The sequence below is a fragment of the Peromyscus californicus genome, unplaced genomic scaffold (genome assembly GCF_007827085.1).
Source record: "Peromyscus californicus insignis strain IS unplaced genomic scaffold, ASM782708v3 Scaffold_24__1_contigs__length_46423439, whole genome shotgun sequence".
In the NCBI taxonomy this organism is placed as follows: domain Eukaryota; kingdom Metazoa; phylum Chordata; class Mammalia; order Rodentia; family Cricetidae; genus Peromyscus; species Peromyscus californicus.
This window is the reverse complement of record NW_026294535.1, coordinates 44,399,208-44,426,438: the sequence shown is the minus strand read 5'-3', so window position 1 is coordinate 44,426,438 and position 27,231 is coordinate 44,399,208. Positions and strand designations below refer to the sequence as shown.

The following is a 27,231-nucleotide window of genomic DNA, read 5'->3' as shown; positions in this document are numbered from 1 at the left end:
CATTGTGTATCTCAGTGTAGCAGGAATCTTAAAAGTTCTTATTAATAAAATCAAACCTGAGCCAGGTATTGGGGTGAATGCTGGAAGGTCAGAGAAGCAGAACAAGCCACAGCTACCTCATCTCCCCAATTCCTCAGCTGATCCTGTTTCCTCAGACTGCATGCCTCTGAGTCCTCATCCAGAATGAATCTCAGCTGAACTGCTGCTCGAAATGCCTGAAAGCTTAACCAGCCAAAATGCTTCTAGTTCCTGGTCTTCATGTCTTATATATCTTTCTGCTATCTGCCATCACTTCTTGGGATTAAAGGCGTGTGTCACCATGCCTGGCTGTTTCCAGTGTGGCTTTGAACTCACAGAGATCCAGATGGATTTCTGCATCTGGAATGCCAAGATTAAAGGCATGTGCTACCACTGCCTATCCTCTGTGTTTAATATTGTGGCTGTTCTCTGACTCCAGATAAGTTTATTAGCATGCGCAATATTTTGGGGAACACAATACCACCACATCTCAGTCCACAGATTTCCTTGGTTGGGCCTGGTTCCGCTCTGTGGGAGTTTCTTTCATCCTTTTCTCCTGGCTCCTAGGTTTATAGTCAAAGCCCTTGGCTCTCTTCTACCTACTAGTGTCTTCCTGTTGAATGAGAAATGATCTGTTTGCAGCTGAGGACAGAGACCCCTTCTCTTTCGTGGTTTTAGTGTGTTTGTGGTTGAGGGTTTGTCCATCCCAGTCCTCCTCACACTCCCATTTTAGTCCAAACCGGTATGTCACTGATTATTAAACTCCTCAAGCCAGGGTGGTGGAGCACGCCTTCAATCCCAGCCCGCCGGCCTCTTCCACCCTGTGTCAACTGAAGCACCAGGTGCTGCCTCTCTGGCCGGTTTGCCACGTGGTGCCAGGTGTGGTGGAGCCCTCCTCTGTCAGCACTGGGAGGGAGAAGCAGGTGAATTCCAGGCTAGTCATAGTGAGAGAGACCCTGCCTTAAAAAACAGATTCTGTGGCCTTCGTGACTCCCGTGGGATGCACCATCTACTCAGGTGGATGATACATCCCTTTCCTTTTCTGTTTTTTTGAGAAGGAGCTCACGTAGCCCAGGCTGGCCTTGAACTTCTGATCTTCCTGCTTTTACCTCTGGCACGCTGGGGTTACAGGTGTGTGCACCAGTCCCAGATTATGCTGTGTGGGAGATGGCGATCAGGGTTCGTACATGATAAGTAATGACTCTGCCTCTGACGCTGAGCAGCATCTTTTTAAGATCAATTTTCATTTTTTTATGTTGTTTTTGGTTTGTTTGTTGTTTTTGGTTTTTGAGACAGAGTTTTTTGGTATAGCTCTGGTTGTCCTGGAACTCCATCTGTACACCAGGCTGTCCTCAAACTCACAGAGATCCACCTGCCTCTGCCTCCCCAGGGCTGAGATTAAAGGCGTACACCACTATGCCCAGCAAAATTTTCTACCCTTTTAATTTTTTATTGTTTATTTTATTTTACTTTAAGGCAGGGTCTCACTATGTAGAGCAGACTAGCCTCTAATTCACAGAAATCCGCCTACCTCTATCTCCCAAGTGCCGGGATTAAAGGCCTCCACCCCTACACTAGGCTAAAAACATTTTAAAAGCTGACATTTTACAAGCACTTTGGTATTTATTAAGCACATTATTGATTTTTTTTTTAAGATTTGTTTTTACTTAGGTTTATGTGTGTGTGTATGTCACATGGATGTGGGTGCCTACAGAGGCCAAAAGAGAGCATCAGATCCCCTGGAGCTGGGGTTACGGGAGGTTGTGAGCTGCCTGTGGGCACTGGGAACTGAACTTGGGTCCTCTGGAAGAGCAGTTAGTGCTCTTACCTGCTGAGCCATCTCAGCCCCTCTCTTAAAACTTTTTAAAATTACATTTGTTTGTTTGTAGAAGGGAGGCCCTTCGGTAACACAAATTCTGACAACTTTCAAGAATCAGTTTTTCTTCTACCGTATGTGGCCCAGAGACCAAGTTCAGCTTGTTACTTGGTAGTGAACACCTTTACCCCCTGAGCGATTTTGATGAATACTATGCTTTTCTTAAGCTTTGATGTTAAACCTCTTTATGTTTTGAAAAATAATTACTTTTACACACACATACATGTGCGCATGCACACACACAGACACATACACACATACACACACACAGACACACCCCACATGCACACACATGCACACACACACACACAGACACACACACACAGACACCCCCCCACATGCACACACATGCACACACACACACAGACACACACACACAGACACCCCCCACATGCACACACACGCACACCAGGAGCACCTGTTACAGAGCACATTCTCTTCTACCATGTTCGTCTCTGGGATCAGACTCGGCTTGTCAGGCCTGGATCAAGGACTTTTACCTGCTGAGCCACCCCTAAAACCCTTTTCCTTCTTTCCCTCTTTCCTTCTTTCTTTCTTTTTTTTTTTTTGGTTTGTTTTTGTTTTTTGAGACAGGGTTTCTCTGTGATCCCTGGCTCTCCTGGATCTCACTCTGTAGACCAGGCTGGCCTCCAATACCTGCCTCTGGGATTAAAGGCGTGTGCCACCACCGCTTGACTTAAAACCTTTTTCTTAGTGAACTGAAAACAAAGCAAAGCTCTGTAGGTCTCTAAATAAATACATGTCTGCTAGGCATGGTGGCACGTGTCTGCAATCCCAGCCCATCAGATGTGAATGGAAGAGGATCAGGGATTTAAGGCCAGCCTTGGCTACAGAGAGAGTTCAGAGCTAGCCTCAGCTGCTCTAGACCTTGCCTCAAAAACCAACCAACCAAAGACAAGTACTATTAGTGATGTGAGTGCTGTCCAGCTGTGGCATCTATCTCCCCGTTGGTTGCCAGCGTGGATTTGGCTGATCTGTCCCTGTCCCCACTTCCTGTGAGTCCCTCAAAGCTGTGTGTTTGATTGAAGAGGAGGACCATTCTTAGGCAGGGGCTGAGAAGAAGGTTTATCATGTAGCTGCGCTTCTGTGTTAGCGCTCATGACAGGGAGTGTGTGGTAACTGGAACGCTGATACATCGCTGGGAGGGAGGTAAAATGTTGTTGCTCTAGAAAATTTGGCGGTTACTAAAGGTTAAATATAGACCCAAGAATTCCATTCCAAGAAAATGTACATCCACACAAAAACATGCACACAGATGTTAACAGCAGCGTTTGTCATAATAGCTCCTAAGTGGAAACATCCCAAACCTCCATCAGATGACGGACGGATGGGTCAATGAACTACGGCGCCTGCCTGTACCTTGGGGTGCTGTGCAGTAGGGTCGGGGCATGAAGTAGTAGTGATACTTGCTACAAATGGATCAACAGTGTGCTAATGAAAGGCACTCAAAGAGAACATATGGAATATGATTCCGTTTTTATGAAACGCCCAGAATTATAGGCAAATCCATATGGATGGAGAGTGTACCAGTGGTTGTCTAGAGTGGAAGTAGAAGGGATGAAGGGAATTTTGAGAAGAATTGTAAATTACAGGTTTCTTTGGGGGAGTAACGGAAAAGTTTTAAAATTGAGTTATGGTTACACAACTCTGTGATCTAAATAACAGTTCGTTTATATGTTTGTGTGTATATGTATGTGTATATGTATGTATGTAGACCAGGGTGTCATTGAACTCAGATCTGCCTGCCCCTGCCTTCCAAGTGCTGGTATTAAAGGCGTGCACCACAGTGCCTGGCTCTAATTTGTGTGTGCTCCCACGGAGGCCCGAAGAGTATATTGGATCCCCTACAGCTGGAGTTACGGGAGTTTATCAGCTGCCTGATTTGGGTGCTGGAAGTCCCATGCAAGGGCAGCAAACGCTCTTAACCCCCGAGCCGTCTCTCTAGGCCCTGACATAATCGTTTGAAATAAAGTTTCACTTTGTACTCTAGGCTAGCTTGGAACTCCATAGTTGAGGATGACTCTGAACTCATGCTCCTGCCTCTAACTCCCAAATAGGTATGGGCTACCATGCTCAGTCCTCATTTTTAAAAAATGTTTTTATTAGCATCTAATAGTTATCTATAATGATGAGTTTCCTTATGTGCAGAGTATGTTTTGAGCATAGTCACAGCCCTCACCCTCTTGTCTCCTTCCCATTGCCACTAATTCCCCTTTGCCACCAAGTTCCTCCTCTGCTCTAATGTCTTTAGTGTGTGTGTGTCTGAGTATAAGTGTATGTGTTGTGTGTGAGTGTGTGTGTTTATGTGAGTGTGTTTGTGTGAGTATGTGTGTGTGTGAGAGAGAGAGAGACCCCAATGAGGCCCCTTAGGGCTACTCACCGGAGCAGAGGAACCTCACCAGTGATGACATCACTTAAGAAAAAGTCTTTCCCTCCCTGTGGTGGTTTGAAAGAACATGGCTCCCAAAGGGAGTGGCACTATTAGGGGATGTAGCCTTGTAGGAGGAATGTGTCACTGTGGAGGCGGGATTTGAGGGCTCATATATGCTCAAGCCACGCCCAGTATCTCAGACCATTTCCTGTTGCCTTTGGATCAAGATGTAGGACGCTCAGCTCCTTCTCCAGCACCATGTCACACCACCATGGTGATAATGGACTAAACCTCTGAAACTGTAAGCCATCCCAATTAAATGTTTTCCTTTGTAAGAGTTGCTGTGGTCATGGTGTCTCTTCATAGCCATAGAAACCCCAACTAAAACATAAGTTGGTACCAGAAGTGGGGTGTAGTTGTGATAGGCCTGACCATGATTTTGTTTGGAGGAAGTTGGACTTTGGGAGTTTGGGTTAGGAAAGCAGTGGAATGCTCTAAGTGCTAATTGATGGGGCATAACAGTAGGGTCGTGGAAGACAGAGGTGAGAAGAGTGATCTCAGCTGTGGGGGGCTGGCTCGAGAGGTTTTAGAGGAGAATTTTAGTATGTTGCCTAGAATATGTTAAAGAACATAGGGACTTTGAAGTTGGACTGAATGCATTTTTGCATTATGATAGGCTTCAAGCCTTTGGGAACTAGGGAGTGGAATATGGTGTTTTGAAAGAAAATGGCCCCCAAAGGGGGTGGCACTATTAGGAGGTGTGGATTTGTTGGAGTAGATGTGGTGTTGTTGGAAGAAGTGTGTAACTCTGTAGGCAGGCTTTGAGGTCTCGTATATACTCAAGATACTGCCCAGTGTCTCAGTTCACTTCCTGTTGCCTGCAAGATGTAGGACACTCAGCTACTTCTCCAGCACCATGTCTACCTGCACACCACCATGTCACACCGTGATGACAATGGAATAAACCTCTGAAAATGTAAGCCACCCCAATTAAATGTTTTTCCTTTATAAGAGTTGCTGTGGTCATGGTGTCTCTTCACAGCAATAGAAACTCTAACTAAGACGCTCTTCATCAATAATTAATTGCATATAAACCCTCAGGGAGTATAGGGTTCCTCTCATTTCCATGACAAGGTGTTGATGGGGTCCAAATTTGAATAGATCCTGTGCAGGTAATCACAGCTTCTGTGAGTTTAGGAGTGCATTTAAGGGTGTTTGGGGGTGGGTGGGGGTGGGGACAGGAGAGATGGCTCAGCTAAGAGCACTAGTTCTTGCAGAGGACCAGAGTGCAATTCCCAGTGCCTACAAAGTGATTGACAGCTGTCCATAACTCCAGTTCCAAATGCCTTATGATCTCCTCGGGCACTAGGCACACATGTGGCGCACAGACATACATGCAATCAAAACATTCATATACTTAAATAGGAAGTTATTTTTTAAAAAAAAGTGCAACAGGGCCAGGCTGTGGAGGCACGTGCCTTTTATCCCAGCACTCAGGAGGCAGAGGCAGGTGCATCTCTGTGAGTTCAAGGCCAGCTTGGTCTACAGAGCGAGTTTCAGGACAGCCAGGGCTAGACAGAGAAACCCTTTTCTGAAAAAACAACAACAACAAAAAATGCAACAGGAAGTGTAGTGGGTACTCAGTAGTGTACTAACCAAGAGTGCAACAGCTGTCATGCCCAGGAATTAGTGTTCTCTACTTCTTCCTTGCCCCCCTCCCCTACACTGTCCAGCTCTTCCCATTCTTAATCCTTTTTCCATGATGTTCCCCAAAACATGTGGGGACAGATGTCCTGTTTATGGCTGGGCATTCAGCAGCCATTTATTCTCCTCACTTGAGTAGCTGTGGGTCTCTGCAGTCACTTTAGACCATTGCAAAAAGAAGCTTCTCCGAACAAAACAGACAACACTGTGGTATGAATATGGTTATTTAGAAGGCGACTCCATAGTACGTCATGCCTGTTGAGCAAAACGAGCAGCAGCTTCCCACAAGGGCCTGTGACCTTCCCAGCATTAGGCTTTTGACTGGTTTACAGTACCAAGCATGAATCCCCTCCTGAGGAGTGGGCCTACATTCCAGTCAGAATGGCTTGCCATCCCCTCACAGACTGCTGTTGCCACACCCATGGGTGCATCTTGTCTGACTGAATGATAGTGTTGCATGCAGAGGCCATGGCTGAGTAAGGTTGTTGACACTGATTCTCTCCCAGCAGCCTGCATAGAACTTTCCAGTACTAGGAAGGCAAGCCAGCGGAGAGGAAGCTTCCCGCCCAATTCCAGCGTGATTTCCCAGTCCTTGACACCCCTGGCAGTCAGCCTCTCCAGCAATCGGGAGCTTGGGTCTTACCGTCTAGTTCTGGGAACAACCAGCATGGCTTTTTGATGGCTGTAGGGTTTGTTGCTTCTGGACCAAGTAGGAAAACCATGATAATTGCTTGCAAATCGGACACCACTGTCTCGGTCCCCTGACCACCTGCCCTCTGCAGAGTTGTAGCTGAGGTGGTCTGTCCTCCAGCTGCTTTTTCCCGGGGATGGTTTTTGCCTGTTGTCTTGGTTGGATCCTGTTTGTTGCTTAAATCTCTTGTTAGGTAAGAGTGTCACCAAGTGCAAACGGAAACTTTCTTTTTTTTCCCCAAGATAAAGTTTCTCCTGGCTGTCCTGGATCTCCCTCTGTAGACCAGGCTGTCCTTGAACTCACAAGAGACCTGCCTGCCTCTGCCTCCCGAGTGCTGGGATTAAAGGCGTGTGCCACCGGCTCCTGGCGAAACTTTTTTTTAACTTGTGAATATGAAAATGTTTTCTACTGTAACACTTGATTGAATCTGTAGTTGCTGGTCGGGGCGTTACTTTGTTGTCTTCTGACTTACAGTGTTACTGACATGCTAATTTGATTCCTGGTCCTCTGCTAGGAATGTGCCTTTCCTGTCTCCTTTGTAAGAGTTTTGGGATCTTACCATAGTGGTGAGAAGTTTCATGAGTACTTAGTGTGTGTCCTGTTCATTGAGAGTTAGATACTCATTTCAACCTAGAAATTTCATATACTTGATTATTGATGTTTTGTTTGTCATAATTCCCTTCATTTTATTTTCTTAATGAAGTTAATTCCTTATATTTTCTTTTTGTTATCTTTTGTTTCATTTCTTTGAGATAGATTCTTGCTACATATTCCAAGATGGCTGACACCCAAGCCTTAGCCTCCTGAGTCCTGGGTGTGTGCCACTACACTGTGCCCATTTACTGTTTTTCTATCCTTTAAAAAATTATTTTATGTGGGTGGTGTTTTGTCTGTCTGTGTACCACATGCATGCAGCGCTCTCAGAGGACAGAACACGATGCTGGATTACCTGGGACTGGAGTTACAGACAGTTGTGAGCTGTCTTGTGGATGCTGGGAATTGAACCCGGGTCCTTTGGAAGAGCAGCCAATGCTCTTAACTGCTGAGCCGTCTCTCCAAGGCCCTGTCCATCTCTTTCTTTGTTGAATTTTGCTTTTGCTTCATGGATGGAATTATTTTTGTTTAGATCTCCTGAAACTCCTCTTGTCGTTACGCTTTCTTCCTGTACGTTCTTTTTCCTTTGAGTCCTTTTTTGATTTTCTGTTTGTTTTGGTTTCTGACTTCATAGGTTTTCTTCTAATTATGTCTCATGGTTTAGGGCTGTTTAACTGGAAGGCATTAAAAGGCAGATGGAAGCATTCTTGGCATGGGAAGTAATGGGCTTCATTGTAAAGTAATCAAGCTGAAGCGTGCGGGAGCAACGAGGGTTGCTACTCACTGGGCATTTTTGTGTGGTGGGTTAGCTGCTCAGAACGGAGTCGCACAGTCTTCTGGGAGCTGTGGTGCTGGAGAAATGGCATCGTGATCCGGGCTTGGTACTCACTTATTCCCTTCCAGCTCTGCTTGGTGATCATGACTCCAGAGTCTGCATCCTCCCCAGAGGGGAACGAAACCTCCAGCACTTTATGGTAACCGGGAAGATTCTGCCCACTTTGTCTTCCTTACACCCCAGCTCCACTGGCCTTCTAGTCCCGGCAACAGAAGCACCTCATGGCTCTCACCGTGTTGTTCCCTTTTTCTGAAATGGTATTTTTCTTTTCAGATTGTTTTTATTTGGGGTGATGGAGGTTGTTTTTGTTTTTGTTTGAAACAGGGTCTCCCAGTGTAGCTCTGGCTGGCCTGGAACTCACTTCAGACCAAACTGACCTTGAACTCACAGAGATCCGCCTGCCTCTGCCTGCTGAGTGCTGGGACTAAGGAATGGCCTGGTTTCTTTTGCTCTCTAAATAATGAGGTTCCCCTCCTTGTTTTTGAAGTCTTGTTTAAAGGTTAGTCACCTTTCTGATGAGCCTGATGAAAAAGTCACCGACCTCTTTTGTCTTTGGTGTTGCAAATAGGGTCTCGTGGAGCTTAGGGTGCCCTCGCTGAGGGTGGCCTTGAACTCCTGATCTTCTGCCTCTACCTCTCAAGTGCTGGAACCGCAAGCATGCACCACCGTGGCTCTGTTCTTTGCGGCTTCTTGTTTGCTTGCTTGCTTTTCACAGATTTATCAAGGAAAGTAAGAACTCCTGGGAATGGGAGGGTTCCAAGGGAGGACGATCCAGAGCCTGTGTTTTAATTACATTTTACTAGTTAAGTGCTATCTAAAGTTAAAAATATACAGTTTGGCCGGGCGGTGGTGGAGCACGCCTTTAATCCCAGCACTCGGGAGGCAGAGCCAGGCGGATCTCTGTGAGTTCGAGGCCAGCCTGGTCTACAGAGTGAGATCCAGGACAGGTGCAAAGCTACACAGAGAAACCCTGTCTCGAAAAACAAAAAACAAAAAACAAAAAACAAAAAACAAAAGACAAAAAAATATATATATACAGTTTGAAAAAAATGTATAAAAATATTGAAGCATCGTCTATTCTATTTCTGAATGAATAATGAACAGCTCAGTAATTATGCAGAAAATGAATTTAGTCTTTCCTCATCTGAGACATGAAGACCTTACACTGAGTATGAAGTGATGTACTGGGATGTAGCTTAGCTGCTGAATGCTTGCCCAGTATGCACCAGGCGCCGACTCCCATTCTCAGCACCACATACAACTAACTGATCATGATGACGCATGCCTGTAATCTCAGCATTCGGGGGGTGGGGCCAAAAGGATCACAAGTTCAAGGTCATCCTTGGCCACTGCCTTAGCTCTGGTTCCTATTGCTGTAAGGAAACACTATGACCAAATCGACTTGGGGAGGAAGCCTCTGAGTGTAGAAATTATAGGTCTAAGCGGTCATTCCTGGCTAAAGTCACTATTTACAGAAACAAGATTTACAAATTGGCAAGGCTATGCTTTAACATTCATCCTACCATTTCAACCACCAGAGTGTTTTCCAGACTTTAAAACTTGCTGAGGTTTGAAGTTTGGAACTGGAACATTTTCCTTCCTTCACTCTTATTGAAAAAATAAGAAAAAAATGACAAGTAGAAATAAAAGTGGAGCTGTTAGTATTATTAATAAAACTAATTGTTGGGCAGTGGTGGCACACGCCTTTGATCCCAGGACTCAGGAGGCAGAGCCAGGCGGATCTCTGTGAGTTCAAGGCCAGCCTGGGCTACCAAGTGAGTTCCAGGACAGGCTCCAAAGCCACACAGAGAAACCCTGTCTCGAAAAACCAAAAAAAAAAAAAAAAAAAAAAAAAAAAAAAACTAATCTTCACAAAGGTCCTTTATCAGGCCGGACGTGAGTGCACTGTAACCCTAGCACTCAGGAAGCAGGAGGATCTGTCCCTTAAGGCCAGCCTGGGTTGCATTAGGACTGTGTCAAAAAACACGCAACAAGCTGGCGGCAGAGGCAGTGTACACCTTTGATCCCAGCACTCGGGAGGCAGAGGCAGGGGGATCTCTGTGAGTTCAAGGCCAGCCTGGTCTATAAAGCAAGTTCCAGAACAGCCAGAGCTGTTACACAGAGAAACCCTGTCTCAAAAAAAAAAAACAAAACAAAACCAAAAAACAAAAACAAAAACCCAACCAAACAAAAGACATCTTACATTTCCAGACCCCTAGTTGGTCTAATACTAAATCTAGAACCAGACAGATTCGTCTCCCAATATACCATGAAACCAACTGTTAAGTCTCAAACCCTGGGACAAGTGGCCCAGGTGTCTATTTAACATATCAAATCAAGCCTGGCCTCCGGATTCTCCCTGCATTCCTCAGCCACTGCCAGTTACAATTCCTCCTGGCTTGCACACCCCGCCCCCACCCTGAACCTCTCCAGCCCAGGTGTCTGGGTGCCTTTCCCTATATAATCCAGCCATCTTGGTCTCCCACTCTTTTTGTACCTTTGGGCCTCCTGGCTGCTGCACTGGGTTCCCCTGCTCTCCTCTCTCCCTTCCCCTCCCCCTCTCCCTACACGGCCCAGCTCAGTCTAGTCATGTCCACTCTGGACTCTCCCAGATGTCCCTGCCTCTGGCTACGCTCTCCCTTTTCTCCACAATGAACCTCCTCCTCCACCATACCTGGGAGTGGTCACGTCCTTTTTTTTGTTTTTCAAGACAGGGTTTCTCTGTGTAGCTTTGCACCTTTCCTGGATCTCGCTCTCTAGCCCAGGCTGGCCTCAAACTCACAGAGATCCGCCTGGCTCTGCCTCTGAGTGCTGGGATTAAAGGCGTGTGCCACCACCGCCCGGCTAATGTCCTTTCCTTTTTATTTATTTATTTTTTAAATTCACAAACAAAAACCTGTGGACTTTCCCTGTGGGAACTTATCTGTCCCTAGGAAACCTCCAATTTGGAGTATAGCTCCTTGCTAGCTGCCAGGTCTTATAATTTGAAAGGCGAGTTGTGCTGTCTGTCTGTCCGTCCCTGTCTCCTGCTGGCTTCTCACTGTTGCCCAGGCTCCCCCAGTGGCTGGATGACAGGCCTGTGCTACCTTGTATGCTACTTTAGAGATACTGACTGAAGCTGGCCGGCCCTCTGAAGAGAGACACCTGGGGTAGAATTAAGTGTTTTGTCATCTAATGATGATAACAGAATTCGTTTGCAAACATCAGACCCTTCTAAATCTAGTAGATGTTTTTGATGAATGGGATAGATCTCTTTGCCTGTTTTTTTGGGGTGGTGGTGGTACTGAAGCGTGAACCTTGGGCTTCCACAGCACATACAGGTAAGAGCTCTGCTGCTGAACAGATCTCCAGTCGTTAAAAAGAAGGGGGATGGGACAAAATGGTTTATTCTAAACTTTTCACATGTTTTTTAAATTTATTTTATTTTTTTTCTGAGACAAGGTTTCTCCATGTAACAGCTCTGGCTGTCCTGGAACTTGCTCTGTAGACCAGGCTGGCCTCCAACTCGGAGATCTAGCTGCCTCTGCCTCTGGAGCTCCAGGATTAAAGGTGTGGGCCACCACTGCCTGGCTGTTTTTTTTTTTTTTTGGTTTTTCGAGACAGGGTTTCTCTGTGTAGCTTTGCGCCTTTCCTGGAACTCGCTTTGGAGACCAGGCTGGCCTCGAACTCACAAAGATCCGCCTGCCTCTGCCTCCCAAGTGCTGGGATTAAAGGCGTGCGCCACCACCGCCTGGCCCTTAATTTTTATTTTATTTTATTTTGAGACAGGGTCTCATATAGGCCTGTTTTTAAAACTTGTTTAAGACTGGATTTGAACACATTTTAGAAAGAGACTTCTTGCTTTGTAAATAGAGGCTTGTCGTTGGTGAAAGACTGCTCCAGTTCAGAGAGACAGTGGAAAGTTGTAGGCTTGGGAGCTCAGGAGGGAAAAGCCCTTGTCATGCACCTGTGAGGATCGTGTAAGCTGGACTCTCCAGCTCACATGGCAACCCCAGTGTTCCCCTGCAAGTGGGAAGTGGACACAGAAAACCCCCAGGGCACCACCGGCCACCTGACTTAGCATGTGTGGCAGCGGATAAGAAAGACACTGTCGTGAGGTGGACAGTGAGAACCCACACCTCCATATACACAACGCCTGAGGTTGTCTTCTGACCTCCACAGACACAACACTGCTCATAAGCACCCATACTCAAACATGAATGCATGCACAGGCACACATATCGTCCACACACATAAAGCAAGACTTCACTCCATATTAATTATGTAACCCTGAGAAAGAGGCTGAAACTCCTTTTCTTCATCTACACAAAGTAGAAACGGTACCTTTACTTTACTTTTTTTCATTCGCTTATTTTATTTATTATATTTATTTATTTTATTTATTTTTTTTCTAGATAAGTTTTTTCTGTAGCTCTGGCTGTCCTGGAACTTGAACTGTACACCAGGCTAGCCTCCAACTCGGAGATCTGCCTGCCTCTGCCTTCTGAGTGCTGGGATTAAAGGTGTGTGAAATCGCCACACTACTGGCTGCCTTAACTTTCTTATGAGCTTGGAGGTCAGAGGACAGCTTGAAGGAGCTGGTTCTCTGTTTCTGCCATGTGGATCCTGGGGACCAAACACAGTTCTTTGTCCTCAGGAGCAGGCACCTTTACCTGATGAACCATCTTGCTGGCCTTCTGCCTTTTTCTTTTTTTTAATTTGAAATAGTCTCACATTATAGCCCAGGCTGGCCTCAATCCTCTCCTTCAATCCCAAGTGCTGGGATTGAAGGCGTGCGCCACTATACCTGGTTCGGCCTCTCTCTGCCTTGGCATTTCTTCAGTTATCTCCACATGCTATACTATTAGTTAGTTATAGATTCCTCTGTAGGCAGTTTTTCTGTCCCAGCAGCCACTCCCAAATAACCACACAGAGACTTATTATTAGTTATAAATGCTCAGTCAATAGCTCAGGCTTATTACTAACTAGCTCTTATATTTTAAATTAACCCATTTCTATTAATCTACATTTTCCCATGTGGCGTTACCTCCCTTTCATCTCGCACTTCCTGCTTCCTCTCTGAGTCTTGCTGGTGACTCCTCTGACTCCGACCTTCTTCCAGTGTCCTTAGTCTGGTTCTCCTGTCTAGCTATTGGCCAATCAGCTTCTTTATTAAACCAATCACAGCAACATATATTCACATAGTATAAAGTAATATTCCACATTTCCCCCTTTTTGTCTAAACGAAAAAGGAAGGTTTTAATTTTAACATAGTAAAATTATTATTATTATTTTTTAAAGATTTATTTATTTATTATATATACAGTGCTCTGCTTGCATGAATCCCTACAGGCCAGAAGAGGGCACCAGATCTCTTTACAGATGGTTGTGAGCCACCATGTGGTTGCTGGGAATTGAATTCAGGACCTTTGGAAGAGCAGCCAGTGCTCTTAACCGCTGAGCCATCTCTCCAGCCCTTAACATAGTAAAATTATATACAACAAAAACAGTTATTAAATAAGAATTACAATTACAATATCCAGTCCATTTGTATTTGGCAAATTTAGAGAAAATACTATCTATCTTATCCTTGTGAGTCTAAAGTTTTATACCTAATTTTTTTTTTCATAATTAAGGAAAACTTAGACTTTAACTCCATTGAAGACCCCAGAAGGGTGAAATGTTACCTAATGACAGGGACATCTGGCTGCCTGGACAGTCACCCAAAGTTCTTCTATAACCTTGGGGCATCCATCTTTGGCCTACAGGTCTAGAATATCTGACAGACATTTCTGAGAAGCAGGGAATTTTGAAGGACTGCCCTACCTACCTTGTCTTGGCAAAGTTTGGCAGTCACTTTCTTTTTCGTACTGCTGGTCCAGTTTGGACAACATACTGTCAGCAGTCGAGGCAAGGGCAGTTTCTTGCCCAGTGGCTAACTTTTGCCACAAAGAGAGTAAACTCCATATGGAGTTTCTTCAATGCCCATCATCTTCTCTGAAGTAGATTGGTGCTGCCAGGAGCAGACATGTCTCATTGTCATAAAAAGCCCTATATTACTAAAACATTTTAAATGCCATTTTCTGTAGTTCTTTGAAGTGTTTTAAGGCCATCTATCTATTTAAATATATCTGTTTATGTCCTTGAAAACATACCTAACATGACTATAAGTTTGACTACTATAGATGACTATTAACTGTATTTCTTAATTATATATTACATTTTTTTTTTTTTTTTGTTTTTTGGTTTGTCGAGACAGAGTTTCTCTGTGTAGTTTTGGTGCCTGTCCTGGATCTCGCTCTGTAGCCCAGGCTGCCCCTGAACTCACAGAGATCTGCCTGACTCTGCCTCCTGAGTGCTGGGATTAAAGGCGTGCGCCACCACCACCACCACCACCACCACCACCACCACCACCACCACCACGACCCGGTGGCTTTTTTCTTCTATATTACTTCCTTTTAAGGACTTTATTGTTTTAAAACTATATTTATATATTTTATGACTGTCTATACCCCCCCACACACACACACAAGCCTTTGTACATTTTTAAACACACTGTAACCTGTTTAGAGATTTTTTCTGTCTGGATCTGTCTTTATGGATCTGTAACCTTTCTGTCTGCATGAGCAAAACCCCAAACCCGCCATGTAGTGCGCCGGAGGAGCTCCCCTGGTGGTTCAAGCCTGCAGCAGCGGCTGGGAGAGGCCTCTCTGTACTGCAGCCTGTGTATGAGCCACTTGGCTTAGCTCATGGTGTGCTGGCAGCTGCCAGGAGATGAGCCTGGGTACTGCAGCCAGCATGAGAGACACGAGACTAGGAAGCCACATCTGGCTCCATTTTTTGTGTGTTTAGAACCTTTTTAAAGCTTTCTCAGGTCTTAGTGGATGTAGGTGCCCCATGTTGGGCGACATTCTTTTCTGCACAGTAAATACTTAAATGGTTATTAAATGTGTCAACTGACTCAATTTCTTCAACTAATAAATTACAAAAGAAAATGATGGATAGGAAGCCTGTGGGTTCAAAGGCAGGTAAATGCTGGTGAGGTGTTTGTCACAAGCCTGAGTCTGGAACCCACATGGTAAAGGAGCGAATTGACTCCTGGGAGTTACCCTCTAATCACACAGGTACCCTAGTAGTTCACTCCTTCAAAATAGAAGACACTTTAGCTAAGAGCTGACCATAGCACATTTGCCTTATTTGGATCTTCTTTCTTTCTTTTATTTTTCGAGACAGGGTTTCTCTGTATAGTCCTGCCTGTCCTAGAGCTCACTCTGTAGAGCAGGGTAGTCTCAAACTCAGAGATCTGCTCACTATGACATTTTTATACATCTCTATAGTGTATTTCTATCATACACACAATCTACTACCCACTAGTCCCTTTCTTCTTCCTAGCCATCCCCCTTTGTGATTTCATGTGTGTCCCCATGAGTTTCACTGGGGCTGGCCTCAGACTTGCTGTGTAGCTGAGGATGACATTGAACATCGGTGGCACACGCCTTTAATCCTAGCAGAGCCAGGCTGATCTCTGCGAGTTTAAGGCCAGCCTGGTCTACAGAGTGAATTCCAGAACAGCGAATTCTAGGCTACACAGTGAAACCCTGTCTCAAAAAAAAAAATTTTTTTTTTAGATGTATGTATGTATGTATGTATGTGCACTGTGTACATGCTTGGTACCTGAGGAGGCCAGAAAAAGGCATAGATTCCTTGGAACCAGAGTTATAGACTATTGTGGGCTGCCATGTGGTGCTGGGAATCAATCCTGAGTCCTCTGCAAGAGCAGCCAGTGGTGTGAACTGCTGAGCCATCTCTCCCCAGCCCCTCATTTTTATGTTTTAATTATGTGTTTATGTGTGAACCAATATACCTGGTTTCCAAATTTTCAAAGGGGAGTAAATAACACATTTCCTGTCCCTCCGCACAGAGTTGTTGAGGTGACCACATGGAATTACGCGTGACAGGTGCTTTTTGGATTGTTACTAAAATTTGGATATGATGGGGCACAGCTGTAGTCCCAGCACTTGGGAAGCGGAGGCAGGAGGATCAGGAGTTCAAAGACATCCAGAGTTGCTATACGCAAAGCAGGCAAGGCAAGCCTGTGTAGTCAGACTTTTATTTGGACCACCAGCTCACAAATAATGACATGGAGACAATATTAATTATGAAAGCTTGGCCATTAGCTTAGGCTTGTCCCACCAGCTCTTGTAACTTAACCTGCTTTCATTAATCTATATTCTGCCACGTGGCTCGATTACCTTTACTCTGTCCTGTATTTCTGAAATACAGGAAGTGTAGTCCTGCCTAGTCTCTCCTGCCTAGCTATTGGCCATTCAGCTCTTCATTAAACCAATCACAAGGTGCCTTAGGCAGAGACACATCTTTATAGCATACAAAAAGTTGATCCCACACCAAACCCGGGCTTCCTGGGACCTTGTCTGAAACAGATGAACAGACACAAAGAATGACCGCCTTGTTTTACGTTCTCCCGTGCGGTGCCCCAGGGCTTCGGTACATGTCCTCACCTGCCCCCCCCTGTGTTGTTCTTATTATCATCATCTCAATGGGTGTGAAGACTTATGTCTTAGGGTTTCTATTGTTATGATAAAACACCATAACCACAAAGGGGTTTATTTCATCTTATAGCTTTACCTTCATCCAGGGAGGTCAGGGCAGGAACCTGGAGGCAGGAACTGAAGCAGAGACCGTGGAGGAATGTTGCTTACTGGCTTGCTCAGCCTGTTTTCTTGCTCTATGCGCCCAGGGGAGGCACCACCCACAGTGGGCTGCTGGGTCTTCCCAAATCAATCCTTAAGCAAGAAAAAACCCCATAGGCTTGCCCACAGGCCAATGTGGTGGGGTCATTTTCTCACTTCTCCGGATGACTCTCTTGTTCTGGTTGACACAGCACCAGTCAGCAGGGGTGATCTGTGTTGTCCCCACAGCTGTCTTCTGAGCTTACTCTTCTTTCTGCTTGTCCTTTCCGGGGGTAACATAGTCGTCTTTTCAGAACTTCTCTCGGCAACTTATTCCTTCTTGCTCTTTTGCCATTTTGCTCAGATCCTCACTAGCCTATGTTTTTACACTTTTCTGAGCTAGGTGGTGAGCTCTAACTTGTGAACTCCTGGTGGGAGTGTATTCAGATATATTACGGCTGGACATTATCGTACACTCAGCTGGCGAGGCAGACGCAGGAGGAGTCTGGGGTCACCCTGGGTTGTATAAATAAGCTCACATGGGCTTATACAATTGGTAAGGTCAGTGAAGAGGTGTTCTCAAGCAAGAAGAGATGCCCAGAACAGGCTCAGACCAACCAGTCTGCCTGGAAAAGAGACCCACTCCCCCCCCACTCCCACCCCTGTTGAGCTACCTGTGGGTTGTGCCGTGTGCTCCGGGCGCCCAGCTTTCTGGATCCAGTTCTATGCTGGGGTGGGCTGGGGTGAAGTAACCCAGATAAAACCCACTGGTTTACCAAGTTGAATTTTGAAAGTGGAAGGCATAGCCCATGCTTCAAAATAAAAAGTAAAAAAGACCGAGGTTTAGCCCTTGCCTAGCATATAGTCAAGGCCTGGGTTCAATCCCCGGCACCTGCACAAATAACAAGGCATTGTAAAATATCCCACCCGTTTTAATAAATAAATTTTAATAAATCTGTTTCCTCACAGCATCAATCGGTGCTTACATGTAATTGGCAGATCAGGTATCCATTGAATGACTGGAATAGCCTGAGGGTCTCATGGGTAATCACTGGGGAATTGTCACTCTGCAATGTGGACCTTCTCTTATTTGGAGGTATTATGACTTGGAACCCAAGCAAAAATATTCATCTGTGTTACATGCCATAGAGGCCTCTAACTTCAGGACATGTTATTCCCTTTAGAGTTCATTACTGCTAACGTTTTGCATCCTGTTTTACAGGGAGTCAGTCCCCGCACATGTACAGTCTTCCTGACCACCTGACCTTTATGTCTCCCCGCAGCCATATGTGTCACTGTCGCAGCAGATGGCGCCGCCGAGTCCGAGGAACAGCACCCCCAACAGCAGCATCGGGGGCAACGGCAACGACCAGCTGAGCAAAACCAACCTGTATATCCGAGGACTGCAGCCGGGCACGACGGACCAGGACCTCGTCAAGCTCTGTCAGCCGTAAGTTGTGGGCCCGGTAGGAAGGCTTCCAGGGGCATCGCGGTTGCGATGGCGGGCTTCTCATCGCATGCTCTCAGCTCGCATTGCAGTAGCGGTGTGCTTCTGCCCTAGTCACAATATTTAGTCACGACACAGAATCTCAGAATCCTCCCTTGTTGCCTTCTTGGCTTTGTTGTTTTGAGACAGTGTCTCATGGATCCTAGGTTGGCCTCAGACAAAATCAGCTTAAGAGAGAAAAGGGTGCTCTTGTCTCAGAGCTTGAGGTACCGTCCGTCATGCTGAGGAAGCCCAGATGGAGGGGCTGGAGGCAGCTGGTCACATCACACTCACACCCAGGAAGGAAGGAGAACAGGGGCTTGCTGCCACTCAGCCCCCTTTCTCTGCTAACGTAGTCCTGGATCCCAGCCCAGGGACAGCACTACCCATAGTGGGTAAGGCCCTCAACAGGCATGCAGGTGCCTGTCTCCTGGGTGATTCCAGATCCTGTGAAGTTGACAGTTAACACTTACCATCGCACGCTTTGAAAGAAATATTCACTTACTATCTATGGTGTGCGCGTGCGTGCGTGCGTGCGTGCGTGCGCATGTGTGTGTGTGTGTTTAAAACAGGATATCATATAGTCTAGGTTGTCCTTGAACTCCTTATCCTCTTGTGTCTACATCTCAAGTTCTGGAATTAAAGGCATGCACCACCATACCTGGCTATATTTTTATTTATATGTATGTGTATGTGCTTGTGTGAATTTACATGTGCCACATGTGTGGATGTCCTGGAACTCGGGTTACAAGCAGGTTCGAACCACGTGGAATCCAACTCTGGTTCTCTGGAGGAGCAGCCAGTGCTCTTAACTGCTGAGCCACCTCTCCAGGCCCTGTACTAGCTGTTCCTGTCGCTTTATAGAATCAATCGCCCATCATATTGTTGCCAATATTTGCATTATTACCAGTTTGTGGCTATTATGAATGCAAACTGTGCTGGAAACCTACACCTTGGTGTGTGTATATGTACATATTCATGTTGGGTGTATTGCTGGGTCACAGGGTACCCATCTATGAAGCTATTGTAGATAATACTATAAGGTTTTCATACTGGGCATAGAGGTCCATGTCTGTAATCTCAGCAGTCAGGAGATGGAGTCAGGAAGGTTAGGGGTTCAAAGTCCTTTGCTGCACAGCAAACAGGCCTTGTGTGCTGCAAGCACTCTACCTGGGTGTGACATTCTAGTCTAAGAAACTCAATTTGGCTTCCCTGTTCTTTGAGGCTTTCATTTGCCCTTCCAGGAACTAGTCAGGGTCAGCATGTAGGATGGGAGACAGGAGTCCAGAACTGGAGTGGGAAGAAGCTGGCTGTGGGGCTCATGCTGTGCTCATACTGTCTGGGAACATGAGGGAGGATCTGCATCGGGCCAGGACTATAGAATGAGACCCTGTCTAAAAAAAAAAAATCAGGGACCTGGAAAGATGGTTCCGTGGTTAAGAACACAAACTGCTTTGGAAGAAGACCGGAGTTTGGTCCCACATCGGGCAGCTCAGTCGCCTGTAACTGCAGCCAAGCACCTCAGGTAGTCACAGGCACATAGCCACACAGACACATGTAATCGAAAATAATGAAATCTTTTTAAAAACCAGTCAAACAGCCAGGCAGAGGTGGTGCACGCCTTTAATCCCAGCACCAAGGAGGCAGAGGCAGGTGGATCTGTGTGAGTTCGAAGCCAGCCTGGTCTACAGAATAAGTTCCAGGACAGCCAGGGCTGTTATACAGAGAAACCCTGTCTTATTTATTTTATTGGTGTTTTATCTATCTATCTATATGTCTGTGTGAGTGTGCTGGATCCTGGAGTTACAGACAGTTGTGAGCTGCCATGTGGGTGCTGGAATTGAATCTGTGGTCCTCTGGAAGAGCAGTCAGTGCTCTTAACTGCTGAGCCATCTCTCCAGCCCCAGAAACCCTGTCTTAAAAAAAAAAATTAGTCAAATAAAAATGGAGTGAAGGGCAGCAGAGAAGGGATGGGGCCTGAGGGAGGGGAGCATGGAGCTGAGCTGCTCTGAAAAGGGTGTTTCTCATGCTCAGAAGGACTTCCTGCCTTTGTCCCAGTGATCTCTTTCTGGGTTGCTGGATCCCAAACTCTGGTGGGCCGGAAGGAGAGGTGTGGCCTGAGACTGGAACTCCTGGTTCTCGGGAAGGGGCTCCTTCTGAGGAGGAGGAGGAAGCAGCGACCCAGCTGTTGCCAGCTGCACTGGAAACTCTGAGCGCAGTCTCAGGCTGCTGGGCCACAGCAGGCTCCACCCTGGGGCCTTGATGGGGATAGCAGCTTGAGTGTCCTCGGGCTAGAGTCCAAGCCTGGAGCCTCAAAAGACCCGAGGACCACTGGTCCCACCTCCTTTTAACGTGTTGTTCTATTCCCAGCCTCCAGGGCATTCCCTGGCTTAAAGCTTTAGGTCCCAGAAGCCCCCCTGAAAAGGCCTGGATGGGGTGGGGGTGGGGCGGCTAGGGAGTGGTAACAAAGTAGTCATCACATCTTTAGGGATAAGAGGATATGTATGTATCTAATGCTTGTTTGGGGTATTAATTTCAAATTTAGTTCCTGCCAACTGTTTCTGTTCAGCCCTTGTTTTTTAAATTTTTATTTAAATAACATTTTCTTCCTTTATTTTACATACCGACCACCGTTTCTCCTTCCTCTTCTCCTCCCGTCCCGTCCATCGGTCCAGTCCATCTGTCTGTCCCTTGTCCCCTCCCCCAGCCCTTGTCCTTTGACTCTCTTCCTGGCTGCATTCTGTCTGAGATTTTTCACACTACTGGAATAGAATGTAGCGGCTTTTCCTAACAGATGCTCCTGACGTAACCCAAGAGCCGCACTACCTCATGACTGAAGCTCCAGGGCCTGTGCAGACCCCGGCTGCCCACAAGGATTTCCAAAGAGCCGAAAGGATTTTCAAAGAGCCGAAAAACACGGAGCTCATAAACTGTAGGGTGAAATCATGTCACAGATTGATTTAACTCTTTCATGGAGGCGGCAGAAGGATGGAGAAATCAGGTCAAAGAACATAGGGCGTCACTTGTTAGCACTAAAATATGTTGGGGTAAGAATGCAGTGGTGAGGCCCAGACACAGGAGGTCACAGGACTTGTCAAGATCACACTTAGCTAAAAAGTGGCCGAGCCAGGGTTTGAGCCAAAGCAGTTTGGGATCAAGCTGGCGTGCACCTAAGAGGTCAGTTGAGTGTTGGGAATAGGGGCTCCAAGGAACAAATGAGTATTATTTTTAAAATGTTTACTTTTAATTTTATTTTTTATGTGTATAGATGTTCTGCCTGCATATATGTCTGTGTACCACGTACATGCCTGGTGCCCACAGAGGCCAGAAGAGAGTACTGGATCCCCTGGAACTGGAGTCACAGTTAGTTATGAGCTGCCGTTTGGGTGCTGGGAATCAAACCCAGGTCCTCTAGAAGAGCAGCCAGTGCTCTAACCGCTGAACAGTCTTTTCAGCACCTATTTATTATTATTAATTGTTTTTTCAAGACAGGGTTTCTCTGTGTAGCCTTGGCTGTCCTGGAACTCGCTTTGAGGGTCAGGCTGGCCTCAAACTCACTGAGAGACACCTGCCTCTGCTTCCTGAATGTCCAGTGCAGCTGGCAACAGCTGGGTCACTGCTTCCTCCTCCTCCTTGGGGTTAAAGGTGTGTCCCACCTACCCCCCACCCCACCACCCGGCTTATTTTAAATAGGAAGAATGGTATTTGTCTAAAAGAAAAGTAGAATCAAGATGCTAGCCAGGCATGGTGGCTCACACCTTTAATCCTGGCACTCTGGAGGCAGAGGCAGGTGGATCTCTGTGAGTTTGAGGCCAGCCTGGTCTACAGATTGAGTTCCAGATTGAGTTCTCTGTGTAGCCAGGGCTACACAGAGAAACCTTGTCTCAAAAAAAAAAAAAAAAGAATTATTTCTGTTACTTAAGGAATTCTGCCTGGAGTTCCGCCCTTTAAGTGGGTGTGGCCAAGCTTGTTCCTCCCCTCCCCCCCACATTCCTAGCTAAAGGAGATGATTATGTTCACATTGCAGTGACTTTAGTGACTTTATTTCAACTGGTGCCTTTGAGGGGTTAGGGTGATATTAAGGACAATGTGACAGTTGATCTCATCAATGTGATTAGATCAAGGGACACGGTCCATCGTGGCTGGGAGGACACTGATGTCAGCAAAGGGCAGCCAGGTGGGGCTGCGCTGTAAAGTCCCTGCTGCCCGTTCAGTCCAGTGCAGCTCCACCTCCTGAAACAGGGTCATTAGTTAGGAACCAAGTGTTCAGCCACAGGACGTGTGGGGACATTTCCATGGAAACCACACCAGCCTGGAGATTGCCGAAGTACACATCTGGGTATGACAGGGATGGCTTTTCCAGGGAGATAAAACGAAGCAGGGAAATCTTCCCTGAATATAGGTGAGTCCCTCCCATAGATGGGTGAGGGTGGGGGTAAGATGGAACAGAGGGGAAAGAGAGGAGACTCAGTATTTTCCCTCCCTCCCTTTCCCATGCTATGAGTTTCTTCATCCTCTCTGCCATGATGGCTGAAGCCATGAACCAGAAGAAATCTTTTCTCCCTTCAAAAGTGTTTCTGACAGGCATTTTATCACAGCAATGAAAACTAACACAACTGGCTTTTTGGGGAGAGGGGAGAAAGCTATATATATAGGTCTGGTTGGCTTGGAACTCAACTCTGTAGACCAAGCTGGCCTCTAACTCACAGAGATCCTCCTGCTTCTGTTCCTTGAGTGCTGGGTTCAAAGGCGTGCGGCACCACCGCCCGCATGCCCTGTTATTTTACTCTGTGTAGCCTACGTGTGCACCACCATGCCAGGCTCTTTGTCCCGTTCCTAATCCCTGTCCCCAGATCATCACTTTGCGTTTCCCTCCCCCTTAGATATGGCAAGATTGTCTCCACCAAGGCCATACTGGACAAGACCACAAACAAGTGCAAAGGTGAGAAGCAGCTGCCTGCGGTGAGAGGCCGTCCTCTGCCTCCTGCTGCGGGGCGTCTGCAGGGAGGAGGTGGGAGGATTTGGGGCCTAAAGACCAATAGGTATTTAGAGTCACCGGTGACGGAGAGCCAGAGCTGAGAATGCTGTTGGGGACAGCCAGCCAGAAGCCTGCGTGGAGCTCCCTCTGGTGGCTGGAGCTCACTCCGGGCCACGTCTGCCTGGATGGGAGGGGATGCGGGAGAGACTGTCTCTGCTTGTCATTGTAAACCGGACAGGCCAGTAGGTTCTCTTCCAGTTGAGGAGGGGTTCCATTTCCAAGTGGAGCTGGAAGATTAGTGGGATGAGTAGGAAGGGCCGCTTCCATCGGGTCCTGCCTGCTCTGCTGTGTCTCTCCCTGCCCAGCATTTCTGGGGGCTGTCCAGAGAAGAGATGGGGCCTTTAGAAGAGCACGAGGTCCCGGATTTCGTACGTTGGGTCTGAAGCCCCAGGTTTTTAATGAGAAGGAGAAAGGCAGATACACGAGGTTTCCATTTCCTTTGGCGCTCTTCGCCAGAGTGGACCTGACCTCTGGGTGAGGGGTCGCCTGAAAACTTTTAATTTCTGTTTCTCCCCGCTACATCTCTCTCACGGACTATAACTCCTCCTCTGTCTCCTGAAAAGCCTCTCTCACACATCCCACATCCCCGTGATGCTGTTTCCCTGTTCCAGGCTATGGCTTTGTGGACTTTGACAGTCCTTCAGCAGCACAGAAGGCTGTGACCGCGCTGAAAGCCAGTGGCGTGCAGGCACAGATGGCTAAGGTAAGACGCCCCACGCCAGCTTTTCCGGGGTTATGGTCAGCACCAAAATTCCAGTGTGGGGCCTCTCAGTGCTTACGGGTATGAAGTTGATGAGCAAGGATTGTCTACAGTGTGCATGCGTGCGTGCGTGCGTGTGTGTGTGTGTGTGTGTGCGTGCGCAAGCGTTTGTATGTATGTATGTGTATGTGTGTGTGTGTGTGTGTGTGTGTGTGTGCGTGTGCATGCAGCTCGGAGCTACCTGATGTGGGTGATGGCAGCTGGACTCAGGTCCTCTCCAGAATGTGCTCTTGACCACAGAGCCATCTTTCTGGTATTTCTGGAAGCATCTGGACAGAGACAGGCTGCGCCAGGGTCTACCGGAGCTGCAGGGCGACCGTCCTTTGTGTGACGACCGTCCTTTGTGTGATGGACAGGAGGGCCAGGCCTCTCACAGTGCTGCTGCCTCCCTGCTCCACCTGGCTGCACTTTCCTAGGACAGATGGTTAGAGTTTTGCAACATTCTCTGAAGAAGTCGGTTGTGCAGCTCAGGTTCCGAGGAACACTTTACACGGCCTGCCTGCCATCCTCCCATGGGCAGGGAGTGAGCTGGGAGAGGGCTGGGGGAAGGAAAGGAAGCTAGAACTGAGCCTCTTGCTTAGTGCTCCCTGGAGCTGAGAGTGTCAACCCCTAGAAAGCTAGAGGCCTTTCTCGAATCCCTCCAGCAGGGGAGGACAGTTCCCTTGCTTTGCTGAGGCATCTCAAATACTCTGAAGAACCTGATAAGGCAGCCATTCCTGGAACTAGAGTTACAGTGGGTTGTGTGTCCCCACGTAGGTACAGGGAATTGAACTCAGGACCTCTGGAAGAGTGGCCAGTGCTCTTAACCGCTGAGCCATCTCTCCAGCCCCAAGACAGCCATTCTTTTCTCTAATGGTTAAGGGTATGATGGCTCAGGCCTCTGACCCCAGCCCTTGGGAGGCAAAGGATTGCAGAGAGTTCCAGGACAGCCTAGGAAAGAGTGCGAACTAGTCTCCAAAGAAAAGAAAGAAAAAAAGAAAGAGAGAGAGGGAGAGAGAGAGGGAGAGAGAGAGGGAGAGAGAGAGAGAGAGAGAGAGAGAGAGAGAGAGAGAGAGAGAGAGAGAGAGGAAGGAAGGGAGGAGGGAGGAGGGAGGAGCACTGGCTGTTTTGACAAAGGACCTGGGTCCAGTTCCCAGCACCCACCTGGTACCTTAAAACCATCCTAACTCCAGTTCCAGGGGATCTAATACCTTCTCCTGGTCTCCACGAACACTGCATACACATGGCACACAGACATGCATGCAGGCGAAAACACCCATAGCTGTAAGTGAGAACAAATCAATTTTAGAGAAAAACAAAGGAAACAGACGTTGACAGAGGATTAAGGTTACAGGAACTACTGACGGAGGCAGAGTAGTGATTTACAGTCTTGAAAACACAGCTCTGGGGGCTGGCATTGCGAACGTGCCTGTGATCACAGAGCTCGAGAGAAGGAGACAGAAGGATCAGGAATTCAAGTTCATCCTTGGCCACATAGCAACTTCCAAGCCAGCCAGGACTACAACGTGAGACCCTGTCTCAAAAAACAGCCACACTTGCACATATACATGGAGAAAAAAACAAAACAACAAAACAAAACACCAGGCCTGGGTGCTGGAGAGATGGCTCAGTGGTTAAGAGCACTGGCTGCTCTTCCAGAGGACCTGGGTTCAATTCCCAGCAACCACATGATAGCCCACAACTGTCTGTAATTTCAGGATCCAACACCCTCCAACAGACATACATGCCGGCAAAACATCAATGCGTACCAAATAAAAATAAAATTATTTCAAAAACAAAAACAAACACAAAAAAACCAGCCCTGGGGCAGAATTGCCACTGTGCATCCCGCCGAATGGGAACACCCCCCCCCCATCCCTGACCTCACACCCCCTCCCAATGCAGCCTCTCACTTTAGCCTTGGGCCCCCAGGAGACTAGACTTTTTAGGGCTTGAGGTAAACCACTGAGCAGCAGTACACCTGGCCCTTTCTCTGTTTCTTCCTCCCTCTTCCCTCCCACTCACAAAGGACCAGGTATTCCCACTTAGACAAGTCTGCCATGGTAGAGGAGAGGGAGAGAAAGTATGCAGAACTATGGAGTTGACAAGGCAGTCTGAGGGAATCTCTAGTCCCTGGGCCAGGCTTAACAGGGCACAGACTCGGTTGGTGGCTTTATTACTGTATTGTACAGTAATAGACATAGTAATTACTGTAATTTTTCTTCCTGGGCTAGATATACGGTACATGATGATGGGACTGGATATTACAAACAGCTAAGATTCTCTTTGTGCGTAACCCTCTTAATGTTTCTTTTTCTCAAATGTCATTTATTTTTGGTTTTTCGAGACGGGGTTTCTCTTTGTAGTTCTGGCTGTCCTGGAACTCACTCTGTAGACCAGGCTGGCCTCGAACTCACAGAGATCTGCCTGCCTCTGCCTCCCGTGCATGGCCACCGCTGGCTCAAATGTTATTTTGTACATGAGGGCTGAGGGTGAAATGGGATAAAGATGTGAGCCTCAGTTTCCACTTTTCATGTTCATAGCAACAGGAGCAAGACCCTACAAATTTATACATCTCAAACCTCCCCCTGTCAATGGATGAGCAAGAACTGGAGGGGATGCTGAAGCCGTTTGGCCAGGTTATCTCCACCCGAATCCTTCGAGACACTAGTGGGGCCAGCAGAGGGGTCGGCTTTGCGAGGTAAGAGAAGGTTAAGGGTGGTTAAAGAGAGAGAACTTGGGAAACAACACACACACACACACACACACACACACACACACACACACACACGCACGCACGCACGCGCACACAGGTGCACACAGGCACATAGACACACACAGGTGCACACAGGCACATAGACAAACACAGGCAACCCCCCCCCCCACACTCACACACAGGCACACAGACAGACAGGTGAACACTCATAGACACACACACACAGATACACAGACACACGCACACACAGGTCTTGTATAATATTAGTAGGACCAGCCTTAATATTATACATCCCAGGGGCTCAGGAGAGAGAACTACTAACAGCGAGGACTATTTTCAGGAAATAGAATCTCAGCACACTGAGCTCTATAGTCCACTTGCTTTAATTCCTCTGGCATAACATCCTATATACACAGCTTCAGTTCTGTTTCGTGCCTAGCTCCTTTCTTGCCTGATTTCTCTCTATACTTATC

The 27,231-nt window shown here is 47.0% G+C and overlaps 1 protein-coding gene across 8 annotated transcripts in view; it reads left to right on the top strand.

Annotated features, from left to right (window-relative positions):
- The window catches only part of Rbms2 (RNA binding motif single stranded interacting protein 2), a 64,157-nt gene that overhangs the window by 21,672 nt on the left and 15,254 nt on the right, over positions 1-27,231 (top strand). For all 8 annotated transcript variants that reach the window (XM_052753630.1, XM_052753631.1, XM_052753628.1 and 5 more), the window contains 4 exons: positions 18,063-18,229; positions 23,149-23,207; positions 23,915-24,006; positions 26,586-26,743. In XM_052753630.1, the coding sequence (XP_052609590.1) occupies positions 18,063-18,229; positions 23,149-23,207; positions 23,915-24,006; positions 26,586-26,743 (476 nt within the window). The remainder of the gene's footprint in view (positions 1-18,062; positions 18,230-23,148; positions 23,208-23,914; positions 24,007-26,585; positions 26,744-27,231) is intronic.